Source organism: Paroedura picta, chromosome 1, assembly GCF_049243985.1.
Source record: "Paroedura picta isolate Pp20150507F chromosome 1, Ppicta_v3.0, whole genome shotgun sequence".
Taxonomy (NCBI): Eukaryota; Metazoa; Chordata; class Lepidosauria; order Squamata; family Gekkonidae; genus Paroedura; species Paroedura picta.
In genome coordinates, this window is record NC_135369.1 from 60,423,218 (window position 1) to 60,444,156 (window position 20,939).

The window sequence follows — 20,939 nt, forward strand, 5'->3', positions numbered from 1 at the left end:
TCTACCAAGTAGCACATAATCCACCAGGAATTCAAGACACCTTCTATTTGTGGCCTGCCTCAGCCTGCACAAATGTAGAGGGGGGTTGTGAGGACCTTTGCCTTTGGCTAGAAGAGGCACAAATTCGACTTGGCCAGATGTTACCCATTCAGTGGATTTGCAAGTCACATAGGAGGAACATAACACAATGAGTTAATCTGTAACTGACCAATGTCAGTTTTTGTGGGGGAGAGGAACGGGGAGGGGGGATCAGAAGAAAGTAAAGAGACTTGGGAAGACAGGAAAGAAAAACCTTGGATAGCTCAGGATTTCAGTAAATGAATGCATGACAGAAGAATTGCCTCCTTTGTTAAAGAATGTGCATCCAGGTGGCCCTTAAAATGCTATGTGGCACTAAAGTCTGTTTATTTCTGTCATCCATATAGGCAGCTACAAGAATTTACTCCTTATCGACTGATTTTTCAAGTGTACTTGAGAGCAGGACTGACTAGATGTGCACAGTGTAGCTTTAGGCAAGCTAATGTATCTTTGCTAGAGTTGGACTGAGCCTTATAGTGGCATATAGTAGCAGAGCACCCTTCAAATCTGCATCCCTGAGCTCTCAGATGGCAGGTGCTGGGAGGCCATGGAGAAAGGCTGCCATTCTGAGTCTCATAGACTTGAGCGAGTCTTGCTCAGTATAAGGCAGCTTCATCTGCCCATCTTTCCCCTTTTGACCCCCTCTTAGCGGGGCTCCAGTGTAAACCCTAGCAAGATCAATCCAGCCTTCGGAAGCACTCGTCCTTGGGTGAGGCACTGCGATCACCGCTCAGCCGCTCGGTTTTCCTTCCCGGACAGGAAAACCAAGGAGATGAATGATTTTGAGAGCGGCACGAGGACCCAGTCTCAGTCCGTCGTCAAGACGCCTCGGATGGCGGCCTTGGCACAAAAAAAGGCTGCACCACTGAGAGTCAGGAGCCAGTTCCAGAAGTGAAACTCCGCAGACTTTCTCTGCCTGCCGTGAGGGGGGCCGGAGGCGGGCAGGGCGGGAGAGAATTGGAGAGGCGCTGGCGAAGCCCCTTTTCCCCTCCGCGGGATGCCGTCGAAGCGATGCTGCCGTGGTGCAGACGAGGCTGGGGCGCGCGGCTGAGCCTCTCCCCCGGCAGCTCGCACGCAGGGTGTGGTGCGATCCCGCCGCCGCTGCCGCCTCCTCCTGCTGCTGCCGCCGTATCCTTTTCCAGGCCGGCTCTGCTGCTGACGTGTCTCCTCCTCCCCGCCAGCAGCCAGCCCGGCAGCCTCGCCAGCGAAACATGGCTGCGCCGCCACGGCGTCTCTCAGTGGCGCTCCCGCTGGTCGCTCTGCTCTTTTGCGCCAGGCCGCCGGCCTGCCAGGCCCACCGCGAACTGGACCGGCGTTTTGCAGAGTTCAAGCGCTGCGCAGACCCCGAATGCAGCAGTAAGTGTGGGGGGGGGGGGCAGCGGAGGGAGGCCAGCCAGCCAGGCAGCCCGCAGTCCATCCGCCGGGTCCCTGCGACTGCCGCTCGGCATCTCCAAGGCCACGCAGGAAAGAAGGCTGTCCCTGCCTTGGCCCCGCAGGGCTGGAGCAGGGCGAGGATGTTTGGCGTGCCCTGCGCCGCGGCTTCCCTTCCTTTGCTTCCCAGCACCGAAGGGTAGCGGGGTGGCGGCGGCAGGCGCCTTTTCTCGTTCCTTCCTAATTTTTCCCTTCCGTGTTGCGAGGAGGATGCTGTGGGAGACTTCCTCCCGCCGTGGCAGCCGCACTGGTGGGCCCCCTCCTCTCCGAAATGAATCCCCCCTCTCAAACTTCTGCAATACTTTTCCCCTTGTTATCTGCAGAAATAAAAGATTGCCAGTAGTTCTTGCCGGTGTAAGTCTCCTTGCACTCAGGGAGATTTACTTCTGAGTTTAAGGGGTGACCAAGAAAGGAGACACCTGTTGTCACCAGCGTCTTTATTTCCCTGTGCCCCTGATTAAGGATAGCAATTTACAGCATTATTACCTGTTATCTTCTGGGATGAACAAACCCATGGATGACTGTCACCCCAAACAGCTTACATAGTGTCACAGTCACAGAAGATCTTAGGACATTAGGAGTCAGGCCAGCCCTGAGAGGGATTCTGATGCTAATTAAATAAACAATTTCTTGGGAAACTTTTTTGTCTTAACCGTTTTTATATGAGCATATTCTCAGTCGAACTGAAAACATTTATTTCTCTGCCTCTGCCTTGTAAACAAACTTGCATCTTCTAGTCACAAAGAATCTGGGTTGCGAAAGCCAATTCTTGACCTCATCTTGCTTTCCTCCTATCCAGTTCACTTTCCTATATTACACTGCTCAACTCTAATCTATAAACTATAACCTTTTGGATTTTTTTTTTCAAATAGTGATGTTTCTAAACTACCCAGCAGCATGTGTTTGAGGTTTATCCTTGGAACTCAGAGTTTGTCTCAAATGTTGCAGAATTTGTAGAAAGGGACTCTGTATATTTCATACGTCTCTTAGAAGAGGATATTTCTGAAACATGTTTATTTGTAAGGAAGCCAAATGTGCTTGGATTGTTGAACTTTTGTATATTAGGATGGAAGTAAAAGCCATTGAATTCAATACATGGCTACCCACTTGAATTCAATACAATTTCTCTGAATCAATGTTGCATTGGATTGTCACCTTAGTATATGATTACTAAACAACACTTAAAAAAATCTCAACTAAACTAAGCACTCTTGAGACAGAATAACTTTTAAAGCTGTACAGCTTAGGTACAGCATAACTTATCTTTAAAAAACTTATTTGGAGCCACTACATGTAGTTTGTTCTGCAAATCGATCCGTCATTTGCTATGAATATACGCCTCCCCGCCTATGCCCCCAAAAGAGCTCTGCGCTCTACTACCACCAACCAGCTAAGGATCCCTGGCCCTAAAGAAGTCCGTCTGGTCTCGACCAGGGCCAGAGCATTCTCTGTTCTGGCCCCTACCTGGTGGAACGAGCTCCCAGAAGAGATCAGGGCCCTGACGGAGCTTAAACAGTTCCGCAGGGCCTGCAAAAAGGAGCTCCTCCACCAGGCATTTGGCTGAGACCAGACGTAATCAACAGCGACCAAGGGCCCCTGCTCCCCCCACCCCCCCTCAGAATTCAATAAATAAACCACCCCCCTCAGAATCCCATCAATAAGCCCTGGACCTGTTTGTAGTACTATATTGTTATACCGTTATATTGTGCTGTTATTTTGGTTACAATTATTAGTTATCAGTTATACATGTTACAGACTGTTTTATGTATTGTTCTCTGTTATGATGTAAACCGCCCTGAGCCTCCGGGGAGGGCGGTATATAAGTATGATAAATAAATAAATAAATAAATAAATAAATAAATAAATAAATAAATAAATAAATATGATAATTCAAGAAGCAAATGACATCTCTGAATCTGCACACTTGTAACGAAGGTTGAGATAATTGTCTGTCCCTTCAGTCCTAAAGACTTGGAAGCTATTCACATTCTGTTTAAATGGGCCTGTTTTCATGCAGTGTGTTTAGGATAAGAGTCCAAGTGGACTCAGGAGTAAAACGTGACATCTTGATGAAAGGAAATACAGACCTTAGTGATTGTAAATAACATAGAAATAAATACAATTTGGATGAGTGTACTGGAGTGCATTCCTGATCCATCTGAAGTAAATGGAAGTTTTACCATTTATTTTAATAAAACATCGATTGCAAAAGACCCTGATGATTAATGTATTTACTGTGGTACAAACTTCTGTGAGCTCACTCGGTTAGATTTTGAAGCCATTCCACTGCAGATATAGGTACACAAAGCTGTACACAATAGAAGAAGAACAGGGAAACCCAAAGGCTCCCCTTTTAATAACAGTCCCCTCCTCAGATTCCTGTTATTTTGATGTCTGCAACTTTGTGTATTTATCTGCCTGCTGTATGTTCATGCATCTGATGAACTTTGGCACATGAAAGTTATGCTTCAATAAATTCACTAGTCTTTGAGATATCTCAACAGTAATTTAGCTGTAACATTAATACAGCTACCCATTTGGAACTGACAATTAATTAGATTATTATATTGTCTTAACAGGTGATTCAGTTGTTTTGTTACTATCTTTCCTCTAGTCTTAACTTCTCATTTCTGGGCCACATCCTTTTGTACACATAGTCTGCCTCAAGTACATGATACTGACATATTTTTCTTATTGTTTGGAGAGCTGATAAAAAGAATTATATTGCCATTCTTTCTTGTGTTTCTTTCAACAGTGTTAATGTGTCGAGGAAAAGCAGTGAAAGACTTTAAAGGTCCAGATTGTCGTTTTGTAGAGTTCAAAGAAGGTGAATTCGTGTATGTGTATTTTAAATTAGCAGGAAGGACCAACGAGCTTTGGGCTGGAAGTGTAAGTTTTTAAACAGTTATTGTGCTTGACACTTATTTCCTCCCTAACAACATTTTCATAAATATTTATTTTTTTCTGTGGCTTTTTGCACAGATTTTGTTGTGTTGCATCTTATTACATGCCATTGTGTATTATTAAGGGCTTGCTTGAGAAGTGCAGGAGTTTTTGTAGATTTAGTTCTCTATACAGAATTACAAAGCATCTTGGAGCTTTTGAATTATTGGTTTCATTTTCAAATATACAAGCAGGCTGTTGCAGTCTCCTCAGTCCGTAAAATTTCTGATTATCTATCAGGTAGCTAGAGAGCAATACTGTAGACCCCTGCTGGTCTTCCATAGCCTCTCTGCAGTCTAGTTATACTCAAAGTTTTCTTTGCTTAACTCAGTGGTTCTCAACCTTGGGGTCAGGACTCCATTTGGGGTTGCTGGGCCCCTTCCCTGGAGTCGCCAGCTTGTCCGCTGCTGCAGCAGCGGGTGGAGGTAGGTGGTGGCAGCAGTGGGCAGTGGGCAGTGGACGGTGGGCAGCGGCATGTGGATACATGTGGTGGTGGTGGCAGCAGCCGGTGGAGGTGGGCAGAGGTGGTGGAGCCATGGTAATGGCTGCCTCCATGCTGCCTCAATTGTTGTGTGCATGCGCATGCATGCCACCCACACTCATGCGTTTCCAGCACCCCACTGGCTCTTTTTGCAGCTGCCCAGCCTGCCTGGAGGGTCATGCCTGCACCTGCCGAGGAATGTGCTGAAATGCTTTGCTCAGCTCTTTTAGAGTTGGCAAGAAAGCAACCCCCTCTGCCTGTGGGTCCAAAGTCACCCCACCATGGCTGACTCCGTCCAGCAAGCCCTGTGTGCTCTGCAGCAGGGCCGCTGTGGACCCCCCCCCCCAGTTAGAAGAAGACAGAAAGGAGAGAAGCGGTGAGCCAAGGGGACAAGATGTGCGCCAAAGCCTGGCCCAGAGCAGGATATTGATAAACATGGATGTGGCGGCAGTGGCAGCAGCCCCCTCACTCGGGCAGGGCCCTAGCCCCCCTCCAGTCACCTCTTGCAGGGGCCTCCCATGGCCATGGTTGCGGGGGCTGGCAGAAGCACCTCCACAGCACTAGTTGGCAGCTCTTCCAGCTGGGTCCCCACTGGGCTTTGGTGCCAAAGTTGGGGTTGCGGCGAAGAAAAGGTTGAGAACTACTGGCTTAACTGTTTTCTGCTATCTTCCCCCTCCCCTCCACCTCTGGGCAGAACTCTGGTCTATCCCCCGCCCCGCCCCCCATCAACTGATCATTTATGAGATATAGGTCCACTTAACAAAGGATGGGCATCTAACAGTATGACGCTAATAGTCTTTTTGCAGTATCAGAAAAGGTACACCCATATATTTTTAAAATGTAATTTGAGGCAAATGTTGCTTTCCCTCATTTGGTGATGAAGCGAATGTTTGTATTATATAGGAAGATGTATATTTGTTATACCAGCCAAAGGATACATCCAGATTTTTAGGAGCTATCACTGAAATCTCTGTCCACTATACAGTTGGAGAATGATGTGGCAGCTTTGCAGAAGCCAAGCAGATCTGTCTAGAACCAGTGCTTAGACAGGAGGCCTTCTGGGAATCCTGTGTATGCTGCTTCTATTCCATGGCAGAAGAAAGGCTGGATATGATACAGTAAAAAATACTGTTCTTACGTGATGCATCCCATTGCGCATACTGCCGATTATGGACTAAACTACAAGTTGCATACATGTTACATGCAATAATAGATTTCTTTCTCCCAGTGGCTGAGATTTTTTAAAACAGCTGCCTTAGGGGTTGTGATCAGGAGCAGAAGTGGGAGGCACGAACCTGCAGTATGTGCCTGGCTCCAGTATTTAAATCATAACCTGACACTTGATAAAGGATGTTGTTGTGCCATAGGTGACTAATAACAGAGTTTTGCAAGAATGTATCATGAGGAATAAATTAAAATAGCTAAGATGGAAAGACAGTTAGCCACACAAGTCTTGTTTAGATTAATGAAACAAGCTGACAGGAATTATCCATTGATATTATTATTATTATTATTATTATTATTATTATTATTATTATTATTATTATTATTATTTAGATTTATTTCCCGCCACTCCCCGTAGGCTCGTGGCGGGTCACAACAGTCCTATCCCCATTAAAATATCCATTAAAAGACTTTAAAACAATCCCAACATGGCTGAAGTTCTTATTATTCCCACCCCTGCTATCAGAGCGGCAGGGAGGGTGGGGAGGAGATCTAATTTACCTAGACTTTAGTGCAGTCTAGGTGCAAGTAGCTTTCTCTTGACTGCAGTCTTTGCTGAGGAGATTGTGTTTGTACAAATGCAGTGCATCCTAGATCAAACAACTATCTGTGCAGTGAGATGTCAAGGACTAAATAAGATTCAGCACACTGAGATTTCTGGCACTTAGTACACTGAGATTTCTCACTGCTTAAGTAACATGGAAAGAAGCCCTTAATGGTGGATATTCCAGTTGGCAAAACTCCATGCATCTCAGTGAGCAGAATTTTTCCTTTCCAAAAGGAACAGTGAACTCTACTAGCCAAGTAAACTGCCAGAAGGTGCTGTGTTCTTTAGTTTCTCAGCAGCCATAGTGTCCAATTATTCTACAAAAGAATCAGTAGAAGTATTGCATACAGTGAAAGAAGCAGAATTAAATAATTGTATCATCCTAGTGATTCCCTTCTGATATCCACAGTGCCACAAATAACCTGGATAATTAGGCAGCAGCTGTTTCCAGGGTTTCCAGCCCTTCATGAACACAACATATTAATAGTTGTTAGACCAAGCCTAGTAACCTTTACTCACAGGAATGGATAATTAGAGGCACAAGTTCTTATACAAAATAAGCTAAACTGTTAACATATACAGTCAACTAGATTAAATTTGCCCACAGCCAGCAACTGTGAATATAGTGCAGACCCACTGAATGACAATGTCTAAGACTGAAATGTTGGCCATCGAATCATAATTACTTAAGTCAATGGGGTGCAGGATGTCTTCTTCAGGAAGCGTCTTTCAAAGCAGTAGTAATTTCATTTTTTGGCTCAAAAGTAACTGCTTTCGACTGTTCTTTGTTATGGATACAACTGTACATTAAAGATTCAACATTTTGAATATATGTTCCCTTGATATTAGGGGTGTGTATTTGGCTAAATCTGAGCTAGAAAAGTATCCAAACAATGGAGTGTAATGTCACATCCAGTGGGAGTAGTTGGGTGATGTCACTTCCAGTGAAATTAGAGTTCTGGAGGTGTGGCCTGTTGATATCACTTCTGGGTTTTCTCAAGGCCTGAAGAATGTTTCAGGGGTTTCTCAAAGGTAAAAAGACTGAGAAAGGCTGCCCTATGGAGACCGTTGACTATAATGATCCCCATCCCCACAGGGTATAATGGAGCTACAAAAAATTGTGATTCCCAAATATTTACTGAATTTGAATACCATACCAGTATTGGGATTTGAGAATATCAGGAAATACCAATATTTTGGTAGTTCAATATACCCTAATGCAGAAAATGCTGTTTTTTTTTGTGGGGATGTTTTAGAGTTCCCTTAACTGGTCCAAACTAGAGCTGCCAAGCCTCCCAGTATGATTGGAGGCCCCCTGCATGCAGTTGTCTTGGAGAATTATTTTTAAAGTCAGCATCCTGTGTGCTGCTATGTTACTTCCATGGAAAGACAGGATGTGATTGTAGGTTAACTGTAGGAATCACCAGAAGCTCTATAGTTCTACAGTAGAGCTCCCATCAATTCCTAGAGCTACACTATGTCCAGGTTTTCCTAGAAGTGATATGTGTTGGACAGGACATCATGGTTCCTCATATCCCTACCACCAAAGGTCCCACCAGTTGCCTGGCATGGACTGTTTATGCACAGGGAACTTCACTCCCCCAGCTCCCGTGCAGGAGCACAAATCGGGGGCGGATGACATGCACCAGGCCAAATGCTCCCCCATGTGGGTACAGGAAGAAGTGGGGCAACCTGCCACGACTAAAATTCCAGCCAGCAGCCTGGCATGAAACCAGTGCGTAGTCCAAATTAATTTTATGTGGAGTGTTCCACCTCCAGCTATCATTTTAGCAACCTTTTTCCAGATACAGGGATTAAAAACTATTTTTGCCAGTTTGTTGATAGTCATACTTCTGCTGGCCACTGATACCTTTAGTATGAGTCACCTTATTCCATCTTGCATTCAACACATCAGACAGTAGAGGTGGTATCACTTTAGGTAAACATGGTTGTATTTTTATTTGATCACATTTAAAATTGTTTCTTCTTTGGTTTGTGCTGATCTTCTTTTTGGAAGGTAGACTAAGAATTCTAAGTATTAGCTTCTAATACTATAGCAATAGAGCCTTTTGTGGCAAAGAGTGGTAAGGCAGCAGACATGCAGTCTGAAGCTCTATCCATGAGGCTGGGAGTTCAATCCCAGCAGCCGGCTCAAGGTTGACTCAGCCTTCCATCCTTCCGAGGTTGGTAAAATGAGTACCCAGCTTGCTGGGGGATAAACGGTAATGACTGGGAAAGGCACTGGCAAACCACCCCATATTGAGTCTGCCAAGAAAATGCTAGAGGGCGTCACCCCAAGGGTAAGACATGACCCAGTGCTTACACAGGGGATACCTTTACCTTTACTATAACAATTGTTTGCTTTTAATATTTGATAAGATCTGTTGAGTAAACATGGTTTTCAATGTAGGGTGTTTGTGCAACTATTTAAACTAAATATTTAACAAAGGGAACAACCTGGAAAGCATTCGTTCTGTCTGTTCATATGTGCAAGATATCCATTAGACATTCTTTTTATTGTACCATCTTGTAAACCAAAATAATCCATTCCAGAAAAATCCCATTATTTCAAAAATATAATGTTGGTGCCTGGCACCTAAGATCTGTGGGCCTTGTTTTTCATCCTTGCACAGAATTGCCATCTAAGTATTCGACATGGAGTACTAAAAATATTCAGTTTGAATATAAAATGTTTTCCCCAAAAAAACCCTGAAACCTAAGAAGCATGATGCAGAAATTCTCTTATCTAATCTCAATGATTTCACTGGCCTTGGATTGGAATTATTGTAAATTGAAATTAAAATTTGGTCAGTAACTGCTTTTAAACATCAGTGATAATGTCCAAGAAATTACAGTCCTTTGTTTTCCAGATGATAAAAAGCATCAGGAAACAGACCATGCTCCTGGAGCACATTCCTTTCTCAGGAGAGAGAGAGAGAGAGAGACTTTAATGTGTTCTGCTAGTTTCTAATTGCCTTGGTTATCTAATCTCTGTAGCAATTCTCCACTGTTAATATTGACTCCCAGACAACAGTTATCTGAACTTACAAGTGAGAGTCTAGTGTGGAAGGCATTACAAATGGTGCTTGCTGTCTCCCATAGTTCGCATTTGACCTCAGCAACAGATCACCTGTTTTTGACTTTTAAAGAAAAGCCATATATTAGTAAAAAGGAGTTCTTTTGCATAGACACTAAAGGTGAACAATTGAAGCAACCGTAAAGGAGGTAAAATAGAACAATGTTGATATATCTGGAATGCAAATACAGGTTTTATATACAAATATGTCCACTTCCATTGAAAATTAAGGTATAGTCCTAGATAAAAGATAGAGAGAAAACATAAATTTAAAATTACTGCAAAACATTCTGTTATTAAATTCTGTGGTAGCAGCACAAGAAAATTTGTTGGGGGGAGGGACATCAAAATAGTTTGGAAGGGCCAGTTGCCTTGAATGTAAAAGCTGTCATGGGAGAATTAAATTAAAAAGTTTATTTCCTAATTTGAATGTACTTGCCTGCCTGCACCAGTCACTCAATCTTAGGTAAAATGAGTAATTGCTTTATTCCTGGTACCCTGACTCTTGGGAAATATTGCCTTCTGGTTTAATGTTTTATTTTATATCGTGAAGATTATGACTGCTAAAAATGCAAAGTTAAACACAATAAATTGGAGAGCAAAATGCGGTTTTGGTGAAGCTTGGCTTTCTTAAGTCACACAATGGGTTTAAACTTTGTACTAATAGCCCAAAGTATGCATTATGCTTAGCTACAAGTTGATCTAGCTTGAGCACCTGATCTAGCTTGAGCACCTGATTCTGAGAGGGACCATAACAGCAGAGGAGGAGAAGCTGTAATATCTACCCACCCCATGCTGTTTTTCCCAGTTAAAATGAAATTATTTGACCCTTTACAGGGCTCTGCACATGCACTGAAAATTGCATGTATTTTGAATTATATATTGGGGGGGGGGTGATACCCTTTCTCCCCCTCCCCCAAACTATAGTTGTCATCCAAAATTGATCCATATGTGATTGAAGAGGTTAATTCCCAACTGCTGCCATATGACTGCAGTAAAATTGCCTTGGAGTTGGAAAAGTCCAGCCTGACTTGTGACCATTGTCAAATATGTTGTGTAATTTGAGACAATACACTTACTTGGCAGGAAGTGTCAAGTGAATTAAAACTCAGGTTAACTAAAAGGCCATCCATTTATATATATAGGGTCAAAGTTCCGTTCTTGATTTCAGGAGTACCTGACTTTATTCTGAAGATTGCCTAAGAGTCATACATAACTATGCAATACCCTAGAGTAGAAGAACTTACTTTTCATCATCAATATTTCAGTGCTTTTCTATCTCATGTTTTTATCCCATATTTCCTCCAGGGTAGTACTCCACACATTGTTATACTTCCAGAATAGTTGCATTTTGTAGATGTCTCAGACTGGCACTGATGCACAGAGGATTATGAGTGCTAGCATGAAATTATATAAATAGGATCCTACTTACAAGAAGCTAAACATAGCAGTATAGACTGTAGTCCTTAATCATTTAGCCAAACCATTTTCTAGTACCATTTACTGTAGTGGAGTATATGGTAGTTAATTTATTATGCTATAAACCACCCTGAGACCTTTTCATAGAGGGGTGGCCTAGAAATCTAAGGAAATAATAATAAATAGTAATATTTTTTAAAATAGTACAACCCTAATGCGCATGCAGAAAAGCCATCTCAATTAATCAATCAATCAATCAATCAATCAATTATTGGATAGATATAATGCCCAATTTGTATAAAGGCTCAGGTCAGTTTACAACATGGATTAAAAACAATTAGTTTATAAATCAGCTCACAAAATTCTGTCTAACGAATTAAACACATACACCCCAGGTGGCATCCCAACCATTATAGGAGAAGGAACTTGATTAGGATTGCCACACTCTCTAGTGGAGGCTGGGGTTCCCTGCTGCCAGGCCCCACCCTCAGCTGCTGATCAGAAGCAAGGAGAGGCCTAGGTCTCATTGCCGGTATTGCACTGAAAATGACATCATCACACCGGCGATGTCTGAGTCACACTCTGGCATTTGGGCAAAAACTTTATGGTAGAAGCTGGTATTGCCATAGTTTTGCGGCAAAGATGAGACCATCACCCAAATATCATTGGGATCTGGCAATCCTATGAATTGTTGAGTTTTGCATAGTTTACATAAAGCCAGGAAGGTAGAAGCTTTCCTGACCTCTTCAGGCAGGCCATTCTACAAGGCAAGAACCACAACAGAGAAAGCATGTGTATGGGCAGTGTAGACTTTGCCTACTTGCAGGATAGCCAGTTAGCCACCACAGGCAAGACCACGATTCAGGACCTCCACCAGGAGATTTGATTAAAGATAAATACAGCTGAGTATCATCAGCATATTGATGGCAACCAACCCCAAATCTGTAAAAGATTTGTCCTTAGGTCTTTTCATAGAGATTTAAAAGAATGGGGGATACAATTGTACCTTTTGGCTGTGTTTCTGAAGGTATTCTTTTAACTGTCAGCTGACTTCGAAGTAATTATATCAAATATGGATTCATTTTACAGTCCTGATATAGCAGGGGCCCTGCATTATATTCAAAGCTGAATCTGACACCTTCTAGGCACCCAAAGTAGTTCTTTTGATACAGTGCACTTGTTTTGAAAAAGGAGAAGCAAATGCTCCATGGGTCATGGGTGCCATTTGGGATGTTCACATATGTTCTGTAAAGTGCTCTTGACAGAGATTTTGCTGTTTCATATGACTTCAAAAGTGGTATTTATATTGAAGTTTTGTTTTGTTTTCTTGGCAGGTTGGAAGTGAATTTGGCTATTTTCCAAAAGATTTACTTGAAATAAATCATATTTATACCCATGATGAGCTAGAATTACCAACAGACGTAAGTTTTGTTAGTTTGTTTGTTCTGTCTACTATTTTAACTTGAGAGGTCAGAGATATGTATCAATCCATAGCTCTTAAAGGGTTTACAATAGAAACAATCAAGAAAGCAGGAAGGGGTAGAAAAATATGAAAACAACTATATCCTTTCAACACTAGAGGGAAGGGCCCAGCCCCAGAGAAGTGTGCCTGGCCTTGACCAGGACCAGGGCCTTTCGGTCCTAGCCCCAACCTGGTGGAATGAGCTCCCAGAGGAGCTGCAGGCCCAGCGGGAGCTTTCAGCATTCTGCAGGGCCTGTAAAACGAGCTCTTCCGCCAGGTCATGGCGTGAGGCTGGGCCGCATGGAAGATCTGGCCCCCCTTACAGCGGCAGTAGCGAAGTCCATCTGGCACCCTCTGTCCTCCCTCCCCCTTGATAGTGGATTACCAAGGGGTAGAGTAGATATGAACTGAGTTTTTTTTACCACATCTTGTTCTATTGTCTGGGGATTTATGCATGACTAGTATTCAAGCCCGCTGTATTTTGAATACAGCGGGCGCTAGGCAAGGGAGCCCCCGGCAGCCGGGCGCAGGGACCCCCCGGCAGCCGCGCAGCGTCAGGCCGCCGGCAAAGGAACAACTGCGAGCCGCGCTGCGAACGGCTTGCAGTTGCTCCGGGGTGGAAATCGGAGGGACCATTCGGCAGGCGCAAAACACCTGCCGATTGGTCCCTCCGATGGTCTGTCCGGAGGAAGGGTCCAATCTGGACCCTTCCTCATCCCGGACACATCCCGACCCTAAAGCCCTTACTGTTTTATTTAGTCTGCGGCGCCCGCGGCACCGCGGGCGGTGTTCAGATATGTTTTATTGTATGGTTTTACTGGGATTTTTATATGTTTGTAACTTGCATTGGGCCTCTGGGGAAAGGCAAGAAATAAATCTAAGAAATAAAATAAATAAATAAAATAAATAAAGGGGAGCAGCAAATTAGGCAGCTACTGATCAAATCAATTTGGGATATCACCAAACCAGAAAACGGCCCATCAGTGGTTTATCAGGGACTTCTTAACTCTCCTGCTTTTGTCTGGGACTTCTAAAATAGACTGTCAATTACCTGACAGGCTACAATATGGTTGATGGGAGGCCTTTTGCAGAGTGGTTTGCATTCTACAAGCCTGTTGGAAATGCTGTCTGCCTGTCTAGTTTTCTTATATAGGGCAGTTAGTTATCTGGCTGTTTTTGTGGGCAGGGATGCAGAAGCACATGTTCCAATGGTGCCTTTGATGCCTCCTTCTCCAGACTCCTCCTGATTTTTCATGTGCAGAACTGGTCTACACCAGTAGGATGCGGTATAAATAGAAGCAGTATGATTTCAGTTCTGGGAGAACTGTTAATTTTCTTTTGTAAGAGTTATGCCAGTTGTAACTGCCTTGTGCAGATGATGTAAGGGAGATGCACAATAAGATCAAAAATTAAATTATGCTTCACTATACACGCCCTAGTAAGTAAATAGATAAAATATAGCCTATAATTTTACACAAAATGTTCACAGCTAGAACAAATACAGGTTATTTCATGGAACTGCTAGTTTTGATTTCTGCAATTTCTGCAGTATGGAAGCAAATTTTCCAAATTGTAACTGGAAACCTGTATTGCATTATTATATGAAGAATACAGTTCTTATTGCTGGAGGTAAAGTCTTGCCAGCTTGATGTAGTGGTTAGGAGTGTGAACTTCTAGTTTGGTGAGCCGGATTTGACTCCTTGCTCCCCCACATGCAGCCAGTTGGGTGACAATGGGCTTGTCACAGAACTGATAAAGCTGTTCTGACTCAGCAGTAATATCAGGGTTCTCTCAGCCTCACCTACCTCACAGGATCTCTGTTGTGGGGAGAGGAAAGGGAAGGTGAATGTAAGCAGCTTTGAGAACTTTTCTGGTAGAGAAAAACTAACTCTTCTTCACATTCAGTCTACCAATTTTATACTTTAAAGAATTTGATCCATGTTCAGTGGGGCTTATTATTAGTAAAATACACAGAGAATTGCAAACTAGCAGTTCAGTCCCAAACAGAGGTATACCCTCCTGAGTCCATACTGAGTCAGGGGACTTAGTATGGTGGAAATCTGCTTAGGATGGCACAGTAAATCTTGGAAGAATTCTAAGGTGGTTCTTACTGACTGCTTTAATTTCTACAGATCTACTGACTGCAGATTTTCATAGAGATTATTATAATTTCATAGGGATTATAATTATTATAATTATTAATTATAATTTCCCTATTTTCATAGAGATTATTAATATTATAATTATCTTTAAACCCCTCCCCCCGCTCCGGAGGAGCGGGAGGAATAAAAGAGTAAGGGCGTGTGGGGAGGAGTTAGGGCGGGACCTGTCCGGGATAAAAACTCGGGGGGGGGCAATCAGGAGCCGCGAAGCGGCTCCTGATTGGGCCCCCCGAGTGTCCATCCAAGGCCAAGCGGCCAACGGGGAGCCGCACAAAGCGCGGCTCCCCGTTGGCCGCTTGCCCGAGCCTCGCTTGCCCTGGCTGGGGAGTCACCAGACAGACAGAAGACGCTGCCAGCCCGGTGAGTCCTCCAGCCGCCCTCCTCCCACTAGGGAAAGGAGCTCCTTTCCCACCGCCGCCATTTTCCAGCTTCTGCCGGACCTGGGCGCTCCTTCGCGGCAGCGGAGGAGCGCCCGGGTCCGGCAGAAGCCTCCCCCGCCCACTGCCGCCTTTCTCCGGCTTCTGCCGGACCCGGGCGCTCCTTCTCGGCAGCGAAGGAGTGCCCGGGGCCGCCAGAAGCCTCGCCGGCCCTCCCCAGCCAGGCCACTCCAGCGGCCGGGAGAAGCCTCTGGAAGACCTGTCGTGGGGGGGGGGGGGCTGCGCAGCCTTCTCCCGCTCGCCCTAGCGCCCATTTTATTCCCCTTTAAAATGGGCTTTATTCCTAGTTATAATTATAAGTTTATAATTATAAACGGTATTGACTTGGGAAGGCACTGGCAAACCACCCCGTATTGAGTCTGCCATGAAAACGCTAGAGGGCGTCACCCCAAGGGTCAGACATGACCCGGTGCTTGCACAGGGGATACCTTTACCGTTACCTTTTATTATAATTTCAGCTACATTAAAAGAAAACTAAGGTACAACAATATGATCTTTAAAAATCTCATATGTAATTAAAAGTGTAATTTTTCCCTTTTCAGGAAACAGATTTTGTTTGTTCTGCTGGAGGCGAAGACAATTTTGAGAATTATAATGCTGATGAGCTTTTAAAATTATCAGAGGACATGATAGCTAGTGATGCTGAAGATAAGGTAGAAGTTGAAAAGGAAGAGGAGACTGAGGGGGCTGATCCTATGGAATCCACTGATCCACAAACTGATGATATTGAATTGGACTCAGAAGAAAGCATTGATGACCATGTTAGAATGAATGAATGGGACAATTTTCTTTCTGAGAATGTAGAGGGAGCTCTTGATTCCAAGAGTGAGAACCTTGCTGTAAATAGTGACATAGACAATCCTCAGGGAGACAAAAGTACACAACAACCTTTGGAAGAAATGCAGGAAACTTTAAAAGTGCCAGAATATGAAAGTGCCAAAAACTCTAGTATTTCTCAGGGTGAAGCTAAACAATCAGATTATGGAGGCAAAGATGATGGTGCTTATATACTTTTGCCACAAGAAGTATCAGAGGAGCTGAAAACAAAATTTGGTTCAACTGCAGATGCTGTTGTGACTGATGATGAGACAACTAGCCTTGTTACATCACTTGATGGCAATCTAATGGAAGACATGGATATTGACTCTTATGATTCAGAGAAGCTGAAAGAATCTGAGGAGCAATCAGAAGAAATTCCTTTGCTGTCTTTCACAGAAGTCACATCTTCTGAGGACCTAAGGGCTGGAAAGGTGTTATCTTTCCATGAGTCAGAAATGAGTGATCTTGATGTCACTGGGGAAGATGTCAAAAAGTCAATTGATGAGAAAAAAGAGGACTCTGATTTATTAACAAATTTAGGAGATACAGTTTTTGCAATTGTCAGTGGAGGTGAAAGAACAACTGATAAAACAAATGGGAAGATGGTTAATTTAGAGGAGGAGGAAGATGAGGAGCACGAGGACAATGAAATGGTCCTAGCTGACAAGAAAGAAAATACACAGATTCATTCAGAAGAGACTTCATCAAAAAATGATCCTTTGACTTCACAACATGATCATATTATAAAGGAAATACAAAATGGAGATATCCAAGATCCCAAAGAAGGACAGTATAAAACTCAGGACCATGAGGAAGAACATTCAAAAAGTGAGGCAGAACCTGGTACTCAGAAACAGTTTCAAAGCACACCTATGTATAATTTTGGTGCTTTTTCTACTTACAGAGATGGCCTGGAATGTAAAGCATCAATGGAAACGAAGGAAGAAACTGTAAAACCACCTATGGGTGATGTTAAAGATGATCCAGAAGGACTTTCTCTTCATAAAATAATACAAGACGAAGAAAGGGAGAGCATTGTGGAAGATGGCTTGGAAAATGATACAAAACATAAAATATTATGGGAGGACTTAGATGAAAAAGATGAGAATGTAGAATCTATTAATACAGTGCCACAGGTGCTGGAAGAACTTACAAGTGAATATCAAAGTGACCAGGATGATACTAATCTTTTCCCAAGTAAGACAAAGCATGACACACAGCAAGGTGGAGAAGATTTTGAATTAACAGAGATATTCAGTAAAGAGAAACAGACAAATGCTTCTGCTGTGGAAAATATTCCCACTGAGGGAAATACTGACTTGAATATCAAACAATCCAAACAGGAAACTGAAGACCGATATTTAGATGATCGTCAGGACATTATAAGAAATATTAAGAAACAAACACTAGAGAAAACATCTGTTATAGAAAAATCCAGCTCCTCACAGCATGGAAACTTTACTCAGCAAAGCACTGTTCATAATGAAGCTGAACACATTGGTACAGATAAACGTAGAGAGAAATCTTCCACACCAAGAGTCCAGTATGTGGAGACTGTTGCTGAAGAAGACAACTTAGAAGAATCAGAAGAGGAACTATTACAAGATGAAAATGCTGTTAGTGCAAAACTATCTAAAGAGAGACTTGCAGATGAACAAAGCTTTACATTAGATGTTCCCAGTGGCAGCCCCCAAGTGAAAATGCCAAATGATGCTATTTCAAGATCTGCTAATCCTGTTGATGAAATGGGAGACGCAGCAATGACAACCGTTGAGCAGGGCCAAAAGGAGGACAGTGTGCATCCTTTGTATGAAGATTATGAAAGCATGCAATTACGCAAAGTTTCTCAAATAACTGAGATGATAGAAGGCAAAAAGGAAGAGTGGGAAGAGGTGGAGCAATCAACAGTAAGCAAAGTGGGAAATTCTGTGATCGAAGAAAAAAATATATTCCAAGAAATAGAGGACAATATGTCAAGTAATTTAAATATTTCTGAAGTAGAAAACAATAGGGATAACTTTAATGAAACACAGGAGCATCTTGCTGAGAATATTCTCCAGAAAGAACTTAAAGGTAAACACTGGCATTCCTATGCTCCCTCCATGCTTAGCAGTTTCTCTGAAAATAAAAAGGAAGATGTAGAGCCAGAGTACAGTGAGTCAGTGAGAGAACTCACTATAATGAAGGCATTTCTTGATGAAAAACGTGTTACACGCTTACAAAGATACCTTGGACAGCAACATGTTTTCAGGATAGAATCCTTGTTTCATGACATGGAGCTGGAGTTAATGCTTGCTCAGAAGCAGAACAATAATCATGAAGAGATTGAAGAAATTTTGGACCAGATCCTTGAATCTTCAGAATCAAATATTCTGGATGTTGTAGACAAGATTTTAGATTCGAGGGCAATAGAAAACAATGAAGAAGTAGTGAAAGAAATTGATTTGATTGATGAAGAAACAGCCCTAATTGATGATATTCAGGAACTAATGTATTCACTAAGACACAAATATTCTCCCTTTAGTGAGAGTGCTCCACTTGTATCCACCCAAGAATCAGAGATGGATTCTAATTTGATTACTACAGGTAAGATCGTAAAATGCATTAACAACAGAGCTTTAAAAATGCCAGATATAGTCACCCAGGTACCTACAAATTTGACGCTGACATCTTGGAAAGGATCTTCCAAATTCAAACACTAGCCTAGAACAATTGCTGCATGGGGCATTTTAAGGTTTAATTTTCACTGGGATAATATACCTATGATGCTTCCAACTGGAATGTGCATATGCTGACATTACTGGATACTTTTCCATATCCCACAGAAAACTAGTATGTCATGTTTAAAGGGAGGCTAGAACTCTTCTCCCTAACCTCCAGATTCCTATGGGAAGGATTTGGGGGCTTGTGAACCTCCACTTCACAAAGTCATGTATTTAGTACCTCAGTGAGAAATATATGTATTAAGGCCAAGTTTGAGAATACCTTAGTTAGATAAGAACTGAAAACCTCACTGATGTTCAGTACAAAATGTTAATAAGGTTTATTTCATTTATATACCACCATCCCTCATTCAAGGTAACTTACAATAATAGTTAAAACATTTTCAGGTAAAACCAAAAATAAAATAACCACAAATCTCTCCCCCTTCCCCCTTTAAAAGATGCCCCCCAAAAGGTTATGCAGGGATTACCGATTCAAATTTTCTTGAGGGCAGGTAGTGGTTTTCTACTATCTTCATACAGACCGTTTACGCACTGGGAACTTCACTGCCCCACATTCTTGCAGGAGCACAAATCGAGTCCGGATGAGGCACACCAGACAAAATGCTCCTCCATGTCGGTGCAGGAATAGGTGAGGCAACCTGCCACAACTAAAACTCTAGCATGCAGCCCAGCATGAAACCTCCAGTGCATAAACGGTCACAGTGATCTGGAAGTGCATTTTCCTGACAAGTTCCTGACACACCCTTTATGGGTGTGATTAGTTTGCATTATCTGGCAGTAAGGACTTCAGTTACAGAGAATATATGGTCTCAGGCACAGTATTATAATATGTACATTTATTTATTATATATGTGTCACATGGAAAATCAGAACAATATAATATTAAAATGTGGGATATCAAAATCACATACACTGTAAAAACCTTCCTTAAGACAGAAAGTGGGCAAAACATTTACATCTTTACAGTGAAACCTCTAGTGCCATCCTAAGCTATTGTTCCCTTCAGGATCCATTGAGGTCACTAAGCTTAGAAGAATGTGACTTTATTTTGGTCTGTACAGTTAATGTTTCATACTACTGATATTAAATTAAATACTTTATTCAGTATCTGTGAAGTAGGGCTAAGTTGTTTTCAAGTAAAGCAGGCAGGAGGGTAAGTTATTCTGTAACCCTGTAAGATAACACTTGCTAACACTTCTTAACATACTGGTTCCAGCTGAGAAACTAAGATGAGAGCTAATTTTTCTGTTCATTGCAGATAATGCAGAACAAACTGAAGATGACAGGCATGCTATTCAAAGCCCAGAAGAGAACACAGATCAAAAGCTTCCATCATATACAGAGCAGATGTCAAAAGAGCAAGCTGTTCTTCAGATGGAAGAACCCAAAGAAGATATGAATGTTTTGGCAGAAACTGGGACTGTGGATGAAACAGAAGGCAAGGATATTTTTGGCAGTGGGAAAAAATTATCCCTTGTGGATGCAACTTCTGAACCAACTGATTCAAGGACAAATACTGAAGATCTCATTTCAGGTAACTTTCCTGGTAGTTTTGAACGTATTCAGCTTTTCTTTTAATTTAAATCAAGGTAGCTGACAACTGAAATAGTTCTTAAGAATTGTCTAAAAATTAGTCACATGATATTCAAAATTGTATGTTTTGCTAACATTATCTTGATTATATTGAAAACATATACAAACATTTTTGGCATTATTATTATTAATGAAAATATTAAAGTGATAAAAGCTAAAATTCCAATCCAGCAATTTGTTACTTTTGTTTCTGTGAAAGAAACTGCTTAAAGTACATATCTCTTCACAGGCATATATGTTAGCGTTGTTGTTGTTGTTGTTATTTGCTTTTTATGTTGCTTTTTCTGACGCACATGAGATTACACTCTGAGTACAGAACTTAATGATAGCGAAGAGTGGTGACTTTAGGGACATAACATAGGAATTGGTCTCCAAAAAGGATAAAATTTACACATATTGGTTGGAGCCATAATTTACAGATCCCACTCAACCATTCAGCTACACATTATAGAGAATGCTATATAGGTATATTTCTATATAGAGTGTATTATCATAATCTTGACCACTGAGGAAGACCCGGAAGGGTCGAAACACGTTTGAT

General features: G+C 42.3%; 1 protein-coding gene across 3 annotated transcripts in view; it reads left to right on the forward strand.

Moving 5' to 3' along the window:
* Window positions 1-805: 805 nt before the first annotated feature.
* Window positions 806-20,939, forward strand: part of MIA3 (MIA SH3 domain ER export factor 3) — a 53,461-nt gene continuing 33,327 nt past the window's right edge. The window contains exons 1-5 of one of the 3 annotated variants that reach the window (XM_077340141.1): window positions 1,167-1,434; window positions 4,265-4,398; window positions 12,534-12,620; window positions 15,803-18,665; window positions 20,064-20,339. In XM_077340141.1, coding sequence (XP_077196256.1) covers window positions 1,290-1,434; window positions 4,265-4,398; window positions 12,534-12,620; window positions 15,803-18,665; window positions 20,064-20,339 — 3,505 coding nt within the window. In that variant the 5' untranslated portion in view covers window positions 1,167-1,289. Of the gene's footprint in view, window positions 1,435-4,264; window positions 4,399-12,533; window positions 12,621-15,802; window positions 18,666-20,063; window positions 20,340-20,939 lie in introns of all 3 variants that reach the window. The other 2 variants (XM_077340132.1, XM_077340150.1) reach the window with 2 other exon arrangements.